A 15204-nucleotide genomic window follows, 5' to 3' on the forward strand; every position below is an offset into this window, starting at 1 on the left:
TCCTCCTCTTGGTTTGCTTGGTGAAATACTCCTTATATCGCCATCGGCACTCAATTTTATTTTTTATATAGGTCAACAGTAGTCTCTATGCCCTTACTTAGGCTTCCCCTCGCATTCTTTGCCTTTTCTCAAGTAATCTCTGCAGTACCCATTCAGCGAGATGAGGTCTCTGTTATCTCCTTGGCAGAAATAAACTCTTACAGAATATATGCGTATGTTCATACGGCTACTGTTTACACGGGACCTTGAGACTCAAGCATTTATGTAGCCAATTCGCCCGCGTCGGATACTGCCCATCTTGGAAAACAGAAAATTGGTCATGGGAGGTATGTACCCGTGACTCTAGCGAACTTCAGTATTATGGAGACCTCTATAGAAGCGTCCAATGATATTCTCGATTTCACTCCGTATGCAGTTGGTGGGGATGGTGGTGCGACTCCTTATTGTAAGTTTGACACCACCTAAAATAAGGTACAGACATATTGATCACCAATAGGGTATGTTGGATATCATGCAGGATCCCATTCAGTGATCGTTGGCAATCAGGGATCAGACTTTGAGCAACTGTAAGCTTTTTTATTATTCAAGAGATCCGAGTAAAGTGTGTTGATGCAGCATGCCTTTCAGCGAAGCATTCCTTACTAATGCCAACTTTTTCCAAAAGAATTTGAATTCGACGTTGTTTCCGGGGGTCTCGACAGAAGCAAAAGCTCATGGTGGTAAGCGAGCATTGGTCCAATGGCTCTACATATGATATTGAATGAGCTTTGCCTCGTAGGTTTCGTCGATGCCCAGGCGACCTCCGCTGACGCCAAGCTTGCCGCGGTTCATGGCGAGCTCGGGAGCAAAATCTATCACTTTGACAGGACATAGCCTTGGCAGAGTACTTTATTATACAACTAATGAACTAGAACCTCACTTCATCACAGGAGGAGCGATATCTTTGCTCGATGCATTGCACTTTTCGTTAATCCTTCCGTCTGCGAGTTTGAAAGTGGTGACTCACGGACTACCTCGAGTCGGGAACAAGGAGCTTGCGAACTTGATAGACAGTATGCTATGCTATGCTAGCAGTATGCGCGTCGATGTCTGACAGGCCCCAATAATCCATGATTCGATGACCTACAGATTCTTGGCCTCTCACGCATTACCAACATGCAGGATTTAGTACCGATTTTGCCGGGGAGAGGCTTAGGTTATGCACACCCGGGTGGTACGTTGGAAAGTCTTCCAACGTATACATATTCTGAGTCCCGGTTCATGGGTATCATGCACGGGACAAGATAATACGGATAAATCCTGCTCCACTGGGGCTGTTCCGACCATTTTTCATGGCAAGGCAAAAGATCATAGTGAGTTTAGGAATAATCTGAAGTCCCTATGGTAGTTAAGTAAAACGGGATTAGTTGGGCCATATAAAGGAATTTATTTAGGAAACGACTACTGCTTTTAGTTTTTCGGTTATGTTGTAGTGATAGCATAGGAAGGTAAGGTCACATTGCTTGTGCTAGAGAAAAATAGTATTTTTTCCCTTAATCTTGGTCTGACCGGATAAATCCTTATTGGAACATAGTATATAACTACCCAATATAGCTACTGCACAGTTCCATTTTGTTCAAATTAAGCAAGGATCTTGACAGTGGAGCCAACCTCGTGTCACCAATGAGTTTGCTTATAATCACTGCCTGGAGGCTGCCTTCTCACACTCAACCACCACCACGAGCCGAGAGCTCTCTGACCACACTTTAGGGTATGTTACAGCCAATGGATTCATGGACGATCGAAAGGATATTCACGCATCTTGCAGAATCTCTTTGCTGGTCAAACTTCCATGCAACAAGTTACTTCGTATCTTAAACAGGCTTTCCTGTATCCCGGAACTATGATTGCCACACCCGTTGTCGGAGCATTGATGCTTGTCGCCATTGGAGGTGGTGCACTTGACGATGCGATTGTTGGAATCCATGGTAAACTTTTTATCGCTTTCATCTAACTTCACTTGCTAAAATCCCCATCTAAAGAGTCATTGACGCGATGGTGGAAGGGCACTCTTACTCCCAGGAAGAGGGTGACAGCCCGCGCAAGTGAAGATACGACAATTCGTAAAGTTCGAACTCTCCAGCGCAAACAATCTAAGCTCGAACTCGCGTTTGATCAGCTTGAGACGCACGCGCGCAAGGAGAGGCAAATGCGCTTAGCAGAGCACGCAGCAGCAAGTCTGTCCGTCAAGCCAATGGATGAACCAGATACTCGAATGAGCCCACCAGTGGCAAACCCTCGTGTGGTTGGAACTCGCCGACGTAGAAGCCGCGGCGACTCCTGCGACATGGAGATGCAAACTTTCTAATTTATGGGCTGGTCCCAATTGTAAGACTGAAACTTCACGAATCTTCCGATGATTAGTACATTCATTGTATTCTTATATTTATCCACATGAGCAGTTGATCACTATATTATTATGCACAGTTATTATGGGTAGTACAGCCGATTTTTTGTAGATACAATGACTAACCAGTGAGCTTGTTGACGGGTGCTGGCACCCATTTGATCCGAATAACACGATTAGTCAACTGTAGCGATCGCTACTTGGGACATCAAGACCGCTAGATGACCTCAAAATCACTCAGAATCACTTTGGGTAACCGAAATAGTCAATCATCGTTATCAGCACAACGCGGTCATATAGATATGCGTACGCAAGTATGAATAACTGGGTTTGCCTCGGCCTTCTGTCGGTTTGGGTGCTCGTCAATAAGAGAAAATAGATCAATTTTTTGGAGCAATGGGATGATATCTTTTTCAGGGCTATACGGGTCAACAGAAAGATCTCGTCAAGACGAGATAATGAACTTTCGAATGCCATGGGTCCAAATCAAAAATGACAAATCTTCCAGATGAATACTTGTCCGGCGCAGGTACAACGTGCAAAAATTTATAGACGACTCTGGAAAGCTATGATCATCTTGACTCCGGTCACTCAAAATCGTCAAGGAACAAGATGAGCATATTATGAGTCGAGTTGAGCAAGTCTGTAGGCTTGGGTAACCTCTTACAGCCCCGAAGAAGTGAGCACGGGCACGTTTGAACGACCGAAGAACAACCCGAGATAATTACTTCCGAAAATGTCATCAGATTTAACAAAGACCGTGCAGTAGTTGCGAACGAGTGATAGTCTAAGTTGCCTCGGGTCAGGTGTGATCTATCGCCAAACTGAATCGAATTTGGCATCTTCTTTAATGGAAAGTTCGAGTGCCTCAAGGCGACCAAGGACCACGGATTCTCAAGAAAAGTGGGAAGCGACCTGATTATTGTGACGCCGATTTCCAATCGGTGCAGTCCAGGATTTGCTTTTGGTATACCAACCAGGTCAGGCACGAGGATCACCCCGAACAAAATCCATCGGCGACTGAGAGAAAAATAGGTAAATCCAGGGTAAGCATTACCATTCCAAGGAAAGAACAATCCGTCCAAGCGCAAGGTGGCAAGGTGAAGCACGATCTCGTCCAGTCGCGACTCTGAAACTTCTACAACCCCGCTCGTATCGTCAATAAAACTTACCATCCCCTATCGAATCATCGCTTTTGGCTAGAATAGATTTGTACAAATCCGGATCCAGGAAAAAAAAATCCATTAGGTAAGATGAGTTGCGGGCGTAAGATTCCTGAGACAGGCCTCTAGGGTTTTGAGAAAAAGCATGTCGAAAGCAGAGCTGTATGCCTTCAAATCCAAAATAAAGGCTCCAATGCGTTCCACAACGTAATGGATGAATTGAATGGTGGAGTTAAAAGCGCATAACGTCCCGCCTTGTGCCTTGCATCTGATATCAAAGCGAATGCATAACGGAATGTTCATGGTACGAGTAGGGTAGGTGCGAGCTCCGGGTATGAGCCGCGTGCCGAGTACAGAATTCGAAGAGAGGCCAATGTGTACCCAGACTTCTCCCGAGATAAGCGCAACATTACACCAGTAAGAGCAGATCCCCAGCAGTAAATCAGGACATTTGGGTGATCATACGGGACTAATATGCGACGGAGCCCTTTGCCGCCCTCTGACATACGGGGCTCCGCTGCGACCACAAAACCAAAGATTCGGCCTAGTAGCTTGGAAGGCAAAGAGTTCATAGGCACCAGCGGGGGAGAGTTTCGGGCATATCCTAGTGCTGATTTGGTTTGACCAAGGGGCCCGAGTCGTACCCAACCAACAAATCCGTCTCGTGCTCTATTTGACTTACGAGTTTATGGGAAAGGCCTTTGGGCCCGTTGATGGTGATGCATGGTTCTCGTATGGGAGAGCAAGCTTCGAGTTGTAGATCGAGTGCCTCCTGGAGATGAGCACACTGGCGGTGATGAGCTCTCTGATCAGGCCAAGATGAAAAGATCGCAACTGGTCATCCCACTAAGCGCTAATGAGGCCAAATAAACCTAATTAGAGGTATTCCATCCGCCGTGAATCAATTTATATGAGATTATCAACTTATAGTACACTTGGTTCAGATGGTATAGACACAGAGTTTTATTACAGCAATCATTATAGCCGTAAGCCCACTTTCCGCGAATCATTTCACACGGGATCGAGGCAAGGGCCTCCCTGCCCCCACTCAAGATTCCGGAGGTTTAACTCTTTGGTTTTACAGGGTTAACACCGGGTTGCGACGAGCGAGAGGCCGAAAGATGAGACGAAGGAGAGCTTTCATGTTTCCCTCCTTCAAACCAACCATCGACAAATCCCTGGATCGATTTAGTGAGCTTGTCAATATATGCAGAGATCCCGCCTTCTTCGGTAAAAGACAACGAAACCGATCCGTTCGTCGAAGCGATCTCGATCATTGGGCCAGCCCATGTTGCGAACGGATTACGACCATTGGAATGCGATGTGGTTTCGAAATCTTGAGCTTGCCAGTTGCCAATGAAACCCCGGCAAGTGTTGGAAGCTGAAGAGAAGAATGTGAGTTTGTCCTAAGTAAATGCGACTATTAGCTTGTTTGTGTGAATAATGGGAGTGTTTTGGGAGTCACTTTGATGGCCTCGGATATGTTGACACATCCCCAGGTTGTGGACATCATCAGGGCGCCCTCGAATGATGCAGGGATTTTTATGTCGATCGAACCGTTTGTGGTGCTTGCGAAGATACGTAGGGGTTGCTCCGGTGGGGCATGCTAATAAAAAAAATCCTTGTTAGAATCATAGTAGCTATGTTTCCCAGCCATTTGGCACCTCACAATTTTCAGTTGAATAGCCCCGTTAAATCCCTGAGAAACAACCGTCGCCTGACGTACCATCCCATCACTCGACAAAACATGCACATCAGCGCTAATCGCTCCATTCGTCGTAGACAGCATAAGATTCGGTCGCGTATCAATCAACGAAACACTCGGGTCGGTCTTCGAACCGAGAGTTTGCGCCCGACGCATTCTCAGTTCTTCCCCCCGGATTTTCCGAATTCGTTGTGCCTCACGGTTCCAGTATCCATCGAATTGGTTGATGGGGAAGAGTAGTTGTTCAGGGATGTGAAGAGCCGTGTCGACGTGCCATGTTCCCTTTATACCACCAAAGATCTTGCGGTCGATGAAGAAGTTGCATCGAGGAGGGAGGTTTGGGCGGATGGATGGAATCCCGTCTTGGTGAGTGGTGGTACTTGAGGAAGCAGTCGGACTGTACGGAGGAGGACTCTAAATGTTTTCCGAGCGAGTGGATATGATGTATGCGGCGCGGGGTGGGATTGATATGTGGCTTACGGGAGGGACGATATTCGGCCCGAACGGGGTTTCGCTGCGGGTCGAGCTACTAGGAGCACCGGACTCACTCTTCTGCGAGTTGGGAATGATCATATGAAGCACGAGGGGGAGGGGGAAATACAGTAGAAGGACAAGGCCGATTTGATTGCGGGAGTATATATTTATTGCTCGAGTTGATGGATGGGGCTGTGCATAATCGTGGTCATCTTGATTCGAACGTCACGGTGCGCAGTCCGCAATTGATGGGGGTGGTCTATCTATCAGTCCAGGTTAGGAAGTACTATACTTAGATAGGCTTGAACGTCGTGTGGTATGGTCTCGAATTCGCTTGTTGGCGTGCATAGCCTTTGTGCAGATTCTACTTTCGAAGTTCCAAGTGCATATGTGCACAGGTTAGGGGGTTTGGATAAGATGGGCGACAGGAGTGATAGGACTAAATATGGCGGCCTTGCTCCCCAAGCCGATTCATTTTGGGTGTCGGGACCCATCACGGGCTAATGATCGTCAAGCGAAGATGGGAATTGAATGGGGTCTTTGCTATGCATCCATGCATGAAACTACATAATTTAAATGAGCTACCCTGACAAGGTCTCTTGCCTAGTATTTACTTCCAACGGGATAATAGATATTGGTACGTCCAAATATAGAACGCCAGTGTTTGTCGATGGCAGTGTCGGCAGCGACCTACTGTCAAGCCCCAGCGACTAACGCTTCAAATAGGTGTGATTATAAAATTATGTGATAGTGGTCCGTACCGGGTTCTCTCCAGAACGCACTGTCGTCACTTTGGCGCTTATAAGCGAACCGGCCCTCAAGTCTCGCGAATATAAATTTTGGTTCGATCTGGAGTGAACCTTATCAACAACAGGCAAGTGATTCCGGCGTTCACAACAGCGTCCGATGTCTGACCGATATATTGCAGCTCGAAAGCCGCATTTGCTCGCCACGCACGTGCCGATTTACTCGGCGTCTCGCGAGCGGGCTAAGGTCTGAGCATTCTAGTCCCCTTGTACGTGTGTCTAGCCGGCACCGGCTCCAACAGGGCCGAGCAGAGCATCAGACATGCGCTCGGTGCTGCTTGTTCCGCCCAGAGACCCGCAAGGGGAGGGCACAGCGGCACGTGAGCTTGGAACAACTCTGCGGGGACAGAGCCGTCTATTTGCCTCCCCGTCCTGAGTCTCTTTTTGTCCTCTTTCCCACCCGCGCGCTAGCCTCGAGAACTAGCGCCCAGTTTTTTCAGAGACTGAGCATCATGCATCTGACTCTTCCCTCGCTCCGCAAGGCACGGAGCAGTGTACGGCCTGGGTTGGCTTCCGGGCGCCGATCGAACCTGGGGATCTCACATCGCTACGACTGGCGCGGCAGCGCTGGGCACTGGGACTCCCCATGCCCGGCAAAATGCTCCGCGTACAGGTAACGAGCTCTTGTTTTCCTTTTATTTCCTGGATATTCCTGGAGAGGCCACGCTGGTGGTTCGATTGGTTGCGGTGATCGAGGAGGACGATCGGTCTTGGACGGGGAACGGGCGGCTCTTGAGTTCACTTTGCGGCTCGCAGTCATTCGCTTTGGCGATTGCGAAACTCGATTCAGACTACTCTTGGGCTGTTGTTCTTTATCCTCAATTTTTCCATTTTTTGTGTCCTTCGTGGAACATTGTGCCGTTTGTTGATTTAAATAGGATGCCTACAAGGGCCAATTTTGTGACTGTTGTGAACCTTGCGTCTCAAATCGCTGTTACCGTTTGAAGTGAGCATATAATGAAGATTTGCCCGTATTTATCTCGAAGTTTTGTTTCACATATTTGAAATAATAATCATAAACACTGTAATCAAACTTCCCTAAGTGGAAATGTGGGACGCGTTAGCTCTCGGATTAGCCACCACCGCATCAGCCGCCTCGTTGTCGAGCTTCTTAGAATTCGCGTTCTGAGCATAGATATATCACAAAGATTGATACTATAGAACTCTAGACTTTAACTAGACTAGACAACACCTCGCCATTCATGGCAACCGGAAAAGACGCCTTGTGGCAACAAGGGCGAGACGAGACGGTAGAGGTAAATCAGAGGGCACTGATTGATAAAGTGAGTGATCTACATTGTGCTACTATTGCACTCTACTAGACACTTGACTAGGTTCTTGCACGATACTCTGGCGAATTTACAGGTACACTACACTTTTACCTGCGCCTTTCATCACAGACTGACCTTTCTTGAATCATCTAGTTTTCCGTGAACTGCTACAGAATGCAGATGATGCCCATGCTACCGCCGCCGAGATACGATTCGATACAAAGCAACACCTCGCTCAACAAGAGCAAGGTGCTCAGGCGGGTATCGTACCCACAGACGAAACCTCTACTGGTCACCTGAGGAAACCTAAACTTCCAGACTTGAAGAAAGTTAATGTAAGTCTGCTGATCTCGACCAATACTTAGGTCATGACGAGAGTACCAGGTCGATCAATGGACGTTTCGAAATAATGGTACGCCGTTCCGGAACGAGGACTGGAATCGATTGAAGAAGATAGGCAAGTATCTGCAAGTCGATTTTGAAAACGATTGGACTTATATCTTGCTTGTAGCCGAGGGTAACCCCGACGAACAAAAGATTGGTGCATTCGGTGTCGGTGAGTTTCAATCTCAACTCATCCTAACCATCAGTCTAATCGCTTCCCAACCCAGGATTCTACAGTCTTTTCTCGGTAACGGAAGAACCCTTTGTGAAGAGCGGTACAGAATGGATGGGATTCTACTGGCGCAACGGCGGAGACCAGTTGTTCGCCAGACGCGGCGACCTCCCTGCCGAATCCACCAACTCGGAATGGACCTCGTTCGAAATGCCCCTGCGCGAGTCGGCGCCCTTGCCCGGTCTACCTGTGGACATTGCGCGATTTTTGGCGACCAGTTTGACTTTTATGACTCATTTGCGAAGCGTGTCGATGTTTTTTGATGGGAGGTGTCTGGTCAAGGTCGAGAAGGAGGTTGGGTCCCCCCGCAAGCTGGTTATTCCCCGTGGGTTGAAGTTGACGAGTCCCGGTGGGATGATGAACGCTACAGGGATGACTTCGACCTGTGAGTTTAAGAAACATGAATTATCTTGGGCAGATGACTGACATGGCATCCACGAAACGTAGCATTATATATGAAAGCTACAGTCCTGCGATGGGTGTACAATACCGGAACAGACAAGAAACCCATCCCGTCCGATAAAGCCGCCAAACCAGCGCCAGCGACCTCATTCTTCTCCTCCCTCTTTTCGTCCTTTACGTCCGCCCCCACCCTCACCCCGGCACCTACACCCGCCCCCCTTCCCGAGCCCGAAAAGGACCCGCTGGAAGCGCTCGAGTCGACTGTCCAGTTGTCGATTTTCGCAGCCGAGATATCGGTCCGGCTGGATAACCGTATGAATACCGAGTTGGAACGCGCGACCAAGAAGAAGCCTCCGTCTACGTCTACGTACCAGTTGATTTATGTGAGTTTCGAGTGGGGGGGCTTTTATCTGTTTTCGTCGTGGTTGAATCGTTCGAGGTTAGACTGGCAAAGACGAGTACGATGCGAGTAAAAAGGAAGACGAGAAAGAATTCAAAGATACTGGGAGCGTGTTCCAGGGCTTGCGAGCTGATCTTGATGGGTAAGTTTGTGTTGCTTGTTTTGTGGTGCTTGAACAATGGTTTGATGCGATGTGTAGGACTGGCCATGCGCATGTTTTTATTGTGAGCGTTGGTATTTTCTGTTCGAAGATTTGGATTTAACGTTGAGTAGGGTCATGCGACTGCTCAAACGACTGGAATTGGTGGCCATGTTGCTGCGCGATTTATTCCGACCGTGGAACGAGAGTCAATCGACTTGGTGTACGTTGTCTTTTATGTCCTTTGCCTCGGTTGTTTAATCTCCATATAGAGATCGGAATGTCTCGATTTGGAACAAGGAACTTTTATACGTTGGTGGACTACTCGCTCGAGCCGTGTACGAAATCGAGCTCTCCAATATTGCGGAGCTATGGACCGGCGCTATGAGTTCCTCTACTAGCGACAAAGACGACGAAGGAGACAAAACCCTTCGAACATGGCTTCAAAGCAGATGTCTACACGTTCTCCAATTCTTTACCTTTCACCCGACCACACCCTCGTCTGTCGTTGCCGAGCACTTCCGGTCCGCGTTCTTTACGTCTGGGGCAATGGCCAACCACATTTTCCCTATCATTTCAACGCTCGGTGTGCGCTCCGCAAAGGATGTCCGTGTGTACAACGCCGCGTTTACCGGATTTTTGAAGAATACGCCGATGCTACCTCCCGAAATCGCACGGGAAGGACGACTGATGCTCGCCTCGCTCCGGGAACGCGGAATGTGCACGGACGTGACTTTCCAGGACGTCTTGGACGAACTCAAGGCGCGGATCCTAGACGAACAAGAGGCCGTGGCGTTGCTCAAGTGGCGAATGGGCCTAGATGCCGAACTCACAAGGACGCACGCACGGGAGTTGAGAGAAGTGTTTTTGGGCGCAGCGGTATTTTGCATCAAAGAAGAAGGGAAACAAGATAAAGTCGTGCCTCTTGCGTCGATTCGAACGTTTATCAACCCTCGGACTTCGGTTATTCCGTTGGATAGCCCCCTACCAGAGCACACCCTCCCGTTTGTGATTAGCAAACAACTCGGAAACGCAGACTTCAAGGGTCTTTTCGGGTGGACGGAGCTCGGTGTTCCTGATTGGATAACCTATCTTGTCAACCCTACGGCTCGGAAGGAGACCGGTGTGGACATTACTGTCGACGCCGTTTTTGCTGAACGCGTATTGGGCGTGATTGCACGTGCATGGCCATCCATAAATGCTACACAGCAACAAGACATATGCACCAAGCTCTCGGACGTACCTTGTGTCCCTACACGCGCCGGGCTCAAGATCCCATCCGAGGCTTACTTTTCGAATGCGCATGTGTTCCCAGACTTGCCGATCGTCGTCATGCCAAAGGGGACGGCTGTCAAGGGTACACTGGAGAAAGTCTTGGTCTCGTTGGGCGTTAGGAGGCATGTGGATTTGCAGATTGTGTTTAGTCGGTGAGTTGCATTCTCCTCGACTCCTAGCTTCTTCTAAAACCATGGTTTAGGATGATTCACACTGGAGATTGGTCGACGGCCGACTTGATCAAGTATCTCGTTGCCGTGCGGGACACCCTTTCCTCGCTCGAAACCGATCGGCTGAAACAGACTTCGGCATTTATGCGTGAAGGGGAGATGGAGATGGCAAACCCACACGTTACCTTGCTAAGGATTTGTACGAACCGATCGACACCTTGCGCGACCTTGGACTTCCAATCTTGTTTTGGAGCCCAACCGTAAAATGGAAGTCCGGTTCGGAAGAGGGTGAGCCGTAACAATAATTTGTTCTCAGCATATACTGAGCATAGTGCTTTGTAGCGAAATTCATGTTCGAATTAGGACTCAAGCGCTTCCCATCTTTGGAAACAATCCTCACTCTTGCAGGAGCGACTGAGATTGACAAACGTACCGCGGCGCTAAAGTATTTTATGGACAACCATAGCACTCGATATACCTCCTATCAAGCGCATACATTTAAGCATTTGTCATTTGTTCCAGCAATCAAACCAGATGGAACTTCTTTCTTGTCGAACCCTGCAGCTGTAAGTTCTGTTGCATTTTGACTTTAGCCTGGGCTGACCCCCTATATAGGTTTATTCGAATCCCGAATGTGCGGTTATGGGCTTCAACGTCGTTGATCCCACCTTGGATAAAGAAGCCGTTGTTAAACTCCAGGTTGCTAGTAATCCCCCGACTCGAGCTTTGCTCACGACCCTACTTGGGACCCCTCCCCGCGACCAAGCTTTGTCACGTAAATACTACGAGTATTTAGCCAGTCGAATTGCTGGTGAGTCTTTTGATATGAGGTTTCGCTCGAACTCTTAATTAAATTTACTTTCTTCGTAGATTTTACTCCCGCGGAACTTGATCGCATGGCAGACACTGCTTTTATCCCCGCTGCTAAAACAACGGTCGCCCCAAATGGCAATGTCACAGCAACTCAACAGATGTTCAAGCCGACACAAGTGTATTTTGGGAGCACCGGGAGCCGGGATAGTATCCATTCCACTCTGTTCACGTTTGTCGATTTTGGGCCCAAGGCTGCTACGTTCTTGAGAGCTGTGGGCGTCAAGGATGAGCCTACCACTCAGGAAGTTTGCGCGATTATTATGCAAAACCCAAAATCGTTCAAGGATGCTGTCGGGGGCTATGAGCGGTGAGTATCGGATCCTTTCCAGAAGGTTCTGTAACTAACTGGGAATTAGGTATTTAACCGAACTGAAACGCATCGGAGCTCAGATTTCTGCATTCCCGTCTTCGATGCGCAAACAAATGGCTCGGTCCCCTATGTTGGTCGGTACCAGACGGATTGCCAAAGCGTCTACGAGGAATCCCAAAGAACGACGAGGATCAGACGCCAGTGACGACGAGGGTGAGGTTGAGATTCATTTCGAACTATTGCGTGCGGAAGAGGTAACTATTTATTTACTAAACAAACTAGCCAATTTGGATTCTGATCGACACCATTCAGATTCTTATAATTGATGACGCGCACTCTAATTCTTTGTTCGGTCATGAAATATGGGGTGCTCCACAAGAGGACGTGATTGAACAACTCTACGAGGGGCTTGGGTCGAAACGCTTGAGCGCTCTGGTCTATGAAGAATACAGGAGCGTCCCTTCGCAAAACAAGACAAATAAACGCGCCCAAGACACCAGAGCTTTGGTCCTGGAGCGACTCCCACTATTTTTACACGAGCATACTCACATGAAGTGCCTTATCAAACCTGAATGGTTGTCTCAGGAAGGAAACTTCCAGGTAATTTATCTCGTCAAATTCACCGTACAAGATGCTAACTCTGAGCCAAGGTCATCATGGTTAATAAACTTCAATTGACTCGTCATTTGAGCCACGGCCGAGGCTTCTCTGCTACTCAAGAAGCTTCCGCTGCAGCCAAAAGAGAAGGGGCTCGGGGTGTTGTTACTCTGTGGTTGGCTGAAAATTCGCAAACAGACCTTTACGAGTGAGTATATGCTTACATATATACGTTGAATAACTAGGCTAAAGCTATATGGATAGGGTCGCAAACTCGTTGTGCAATGTATTGTTTCCTCGCCACAAAATCAACGATAGTTTACTATTCATGACTATATTGTCTACGGACCTGCGAGCACTGAAGCGACGGGGATATAATGGTATGTCCATTCCTGGATCATGTTAGTCATTGCCAATGAGCATACATTATCAGTCGATCGTATCCTAAATCAGCAAAAGGTGGAACGAGCTCGAGCAGAGGCTGCCCGCCTTCAGTTAGAACGCGAGAGGAAGGAGGCAAGGGAAGCAGAGGTACGTGCAGCTTCGGTTGCAGCTGCGGGCGTGGCAAACCCTACCAGTCCTCCATCGATACCTGAGAAAGGGTCCCTGGTCCACCAACCAACGCCAGTTCCCATAGCCGCAGGTCTACCTCCCAAAGGTAACCAAAGGCAAAGTATCATGGGGACCTTCAACAACTTCCGAAATAAAATCACAGGGGGTGCCGGTGGTGGCGATAGAAATAGTATGCATGAAACCAAGTCGCTCTTAGGGCCACCGGAAGGGAGTGGTCCGTCTTCAGCACTTACACCCAGGGCGCCGAGTCCCTCTGGACAAGTAACCTCCCAAGACAGTATTGGTGAGCTGATTTCAATCAATCGATATCCATCTAATCTTCGAGATATTCGTAGAGAACAACGTACGAATGGCGATTGCTGCGTGCCGACCGGAGAGCCAGTCTTTGCTTCGCAATCGTCAGCAAATGACCATGGTCAAGGAATCGCTAGACGAGGGCTATTGCGACATCAGTGGATCAGCCGATGATTTTGCGCTTGCAGGTAAAACAGACTCTTATACTTTTGCGAAAGCCCAACTCATACTGTGTATCTTAGGCGAAGTAGCTGGGTATCGGGTTTATATTGCTCGAGGTCTGTATTGCCTACATGATGCTCTTGCAGACATGATTCCTGATTTCTATTGAAGATGTTTCAGATCCTGGTTTGCTTGCTGCACAGAAGTTTGATTCTATGACCAGATTTGGAAATCTTGTCGTTACACCCCTACGGAGTCTTTACAAACTGCCCCCTTCGAGTGTGCACATATTTTACGATACAAAGGGCGGACTAATCGCGTTCAATCGTAACGGGAGTCTGTTCTTGAACTTAAGATATTATGAGGTTCGTTCTGGTTCGTTCAATGGACTTCGCCACTAATTCCAACAAACTATGCTAGGGCTGGCATGACGAGCTCGTCAAAGGAGGGAGTTTACACAAAGCCTTAATATCCTGGTATTTCACGTTGGCCCATGAGATCGCAGTATGTACCTCTCCAGAGTCTCAGCTTGTATTGGAATCTAACATGCCTGTAGCACAATCTTGTTCAGCCACACAATGCAGAACACGAGTACTACTTTAGTTCTCTTGCGGAACTCCACATGCCCGAGTTCTCCGCTATGCTTTCACGGTCCTAGGCCAACTTGTTATGTACCTGTTTTCTAGCATTCACTTACCCTCAGTCTACTACATGTCATTTATACCAATTAATTGTTCCGTGCTAACTGCGATACCGTGCATAAAATCAAAGACGGTAGAGCAGATGAAAGAACTCGAACAATCGGTCGGAATGAACGATTAGCAACCTACTTCCCGTGAAGGGTTTTGTTCTTATCTGAAGGGGTTTCACCTAGCTGTTAGTCCAGGACCGAAAGAGGGCACAAAAGATACGATGGGATGCTGACTTGATATTTTGAAACGTCCATCGATGCCACATAAAACCGTGTATTCTTTTCAGACTCTGGAATTTAAATACATTTATTTTATCGGTCGTAGCGAGCTCGAGTCTTTACATACGATTATACACCTGCAATATACGTGTGAGATATATGGCTACGATTCAGATCCAGTTACCAAGCACTGGACCTGAAGGTGTATGCACAAAGCATACACCGTTTGGAATATACAAGATATTATAAGGCGTCTCCTAAGTAGCCGGAATTTTTCCAAAATAATGTGGCATCGCTACGATATAACAACATATGCGTACTATTTGAAAGCGGGCGGTTGTGCTTGATAAATACATAGCTTGGATGTATAGGCAGCCCCACGATTGATTAGTGATCTTAGAATACTTATTGGCAGTGCTCATCTTTAAGTTCTTATTAATAGCCTCCGACCCCTACCTATCCTTCTTTCAGGCCCTTGTGTGAGCCATACTATTGTTACCACTGAGTAGGATGACGTTGAATGTGCCGAGGTTCTCGGGGAGTGACATTAAACATGCCCGACGCCCGATTGGAAATTCGTTAAACGCCTTATAAGATCCATCACCAGTCATGGGTAGATTGATACACTGCCCAGCCGAGTCTCACCATCTCTCCCAGACCCAAGTAGCCCCAAAACCT

The 15204-nt window shown here is 47.9% G+C and overlaps 4 protein-coding genes across 4 annotated transcripts; 3 read left to right on the forward strand and 1 right to left on the reverse strand.

Moving 5' to 3' along the window:
- Nucleotides 1-360: 360 nt before the first annotated feature.
- Nucleotides 361-873, forward strand: RhiXN_10770 (Lipase; the record flags this gene model as incomplete). Its single annotated transcript, XM_043330586.1, has 4 exons — nucleotides 361-445; nucleotides 497-566; nucleotides 628-719; nucleotides 779-873. 4 exons carry the CDS (start codon nucleotides 361-363, stop codon nucleotides 871-873), a joined length of 342 nt encoding a protein of 113 aa, XP_043185931.1.
- Nucleotides 874-1882: 1009 nt separating this feature from the next.
- RhiXN_10771 (uncharacterized protein) lies at nucleotides 1883-2347 on the forward strand (the record flags this gene model as incomplete). The annotated part of the gene is made up of 2 exons (XM_043330587.1): nucleotides 1883-1967; nucleotides 2022-2347. 2 exons carry the CDS (start codon nucleotides 1883-1885, stop codon nucleotides 2345-2347), a joined length of 411 nt encoding a protein of 136 aa, XP_043185932.1.
- A 2266-nt stretch (nucleotides 2348-4613) lies between these two features.
- On the reverse strand, nucleotides 4614-5827 carry RhiXN_10772 (uncharacterized protein; the record flags this gene model as incomplete). The annotated part of the gene is made up of 4 exons (XM_043330588.1): nucleotides 4614-4955; nucleotides 5015-5155; nucleotides 5276-5668; nucleotides 5735-5827. 4 exons carry the CDS (start codon nucleotides 5825-5827, stop codon nucleotides 4614-4616), a joined length of 969 nt encoding a protein of 322 aa, XP_043185933.1.
- A 1909-nt stretch (nucleotides 5828-7736) lies between these two features.
- RhiXN_10773 (uncharacterized protein) lies at nucleotides 7737-14274 on the forward strand (the record flags this gene model as incomplete). Its single annotated transcript, XM_043330589.1, has 25 exons — nucleotides 7737-7817; nucleotides 7869-7899; nucleotides 7959-8140; nucleotides 8190-8361; nucleotides 8417-8806; nucleotides 8884-9206; nucleotides 9268-9365; nucleotides 9423-9447; nucleotides 9497-9585; nucleotides 9635-10789; nucleotides 10840-10881; nucleotides 10962-11095; nucleotides 11150-11373; nucleotides 11423-11618; nucleotides 11678-11987; nucleotides 12037-12244; nucleotides 12303-12590; nucleotides 12641-12795; nucleotides 12852-12967; nucleotides 13021-13443; nucleotides 13496-13642; nucleotides 13697-13732; nucleotides 13788-13981; nucleotides 14037-14120; nucleotides 14173-14274. The coding sequence occupies 25 exons, from the start codon at nucleotides 7737-7739 to the stop codon at nucleotides 14272-14274; spliced, it is 5205 nt and encodes a 1734-aa protein (XP_043185934.1).
- Between the last annotated feature and the right edge of the window lie 930 nt (nucleotides 14275-15204).

This window comes from Rhizoctonia solani, chromosome 14 (genome assembly GCF_016906535.1).
Source record: "Rhizoctonia solani chromosome 14, complete sequence".
Lineage (NCBI taxonomy): Eukaryota > Fungi > Basidiomycota > Agaricomycetes > Cantharellales > Ceratobasidiaceae > Rhizoctonia > Rhizoctonia solani.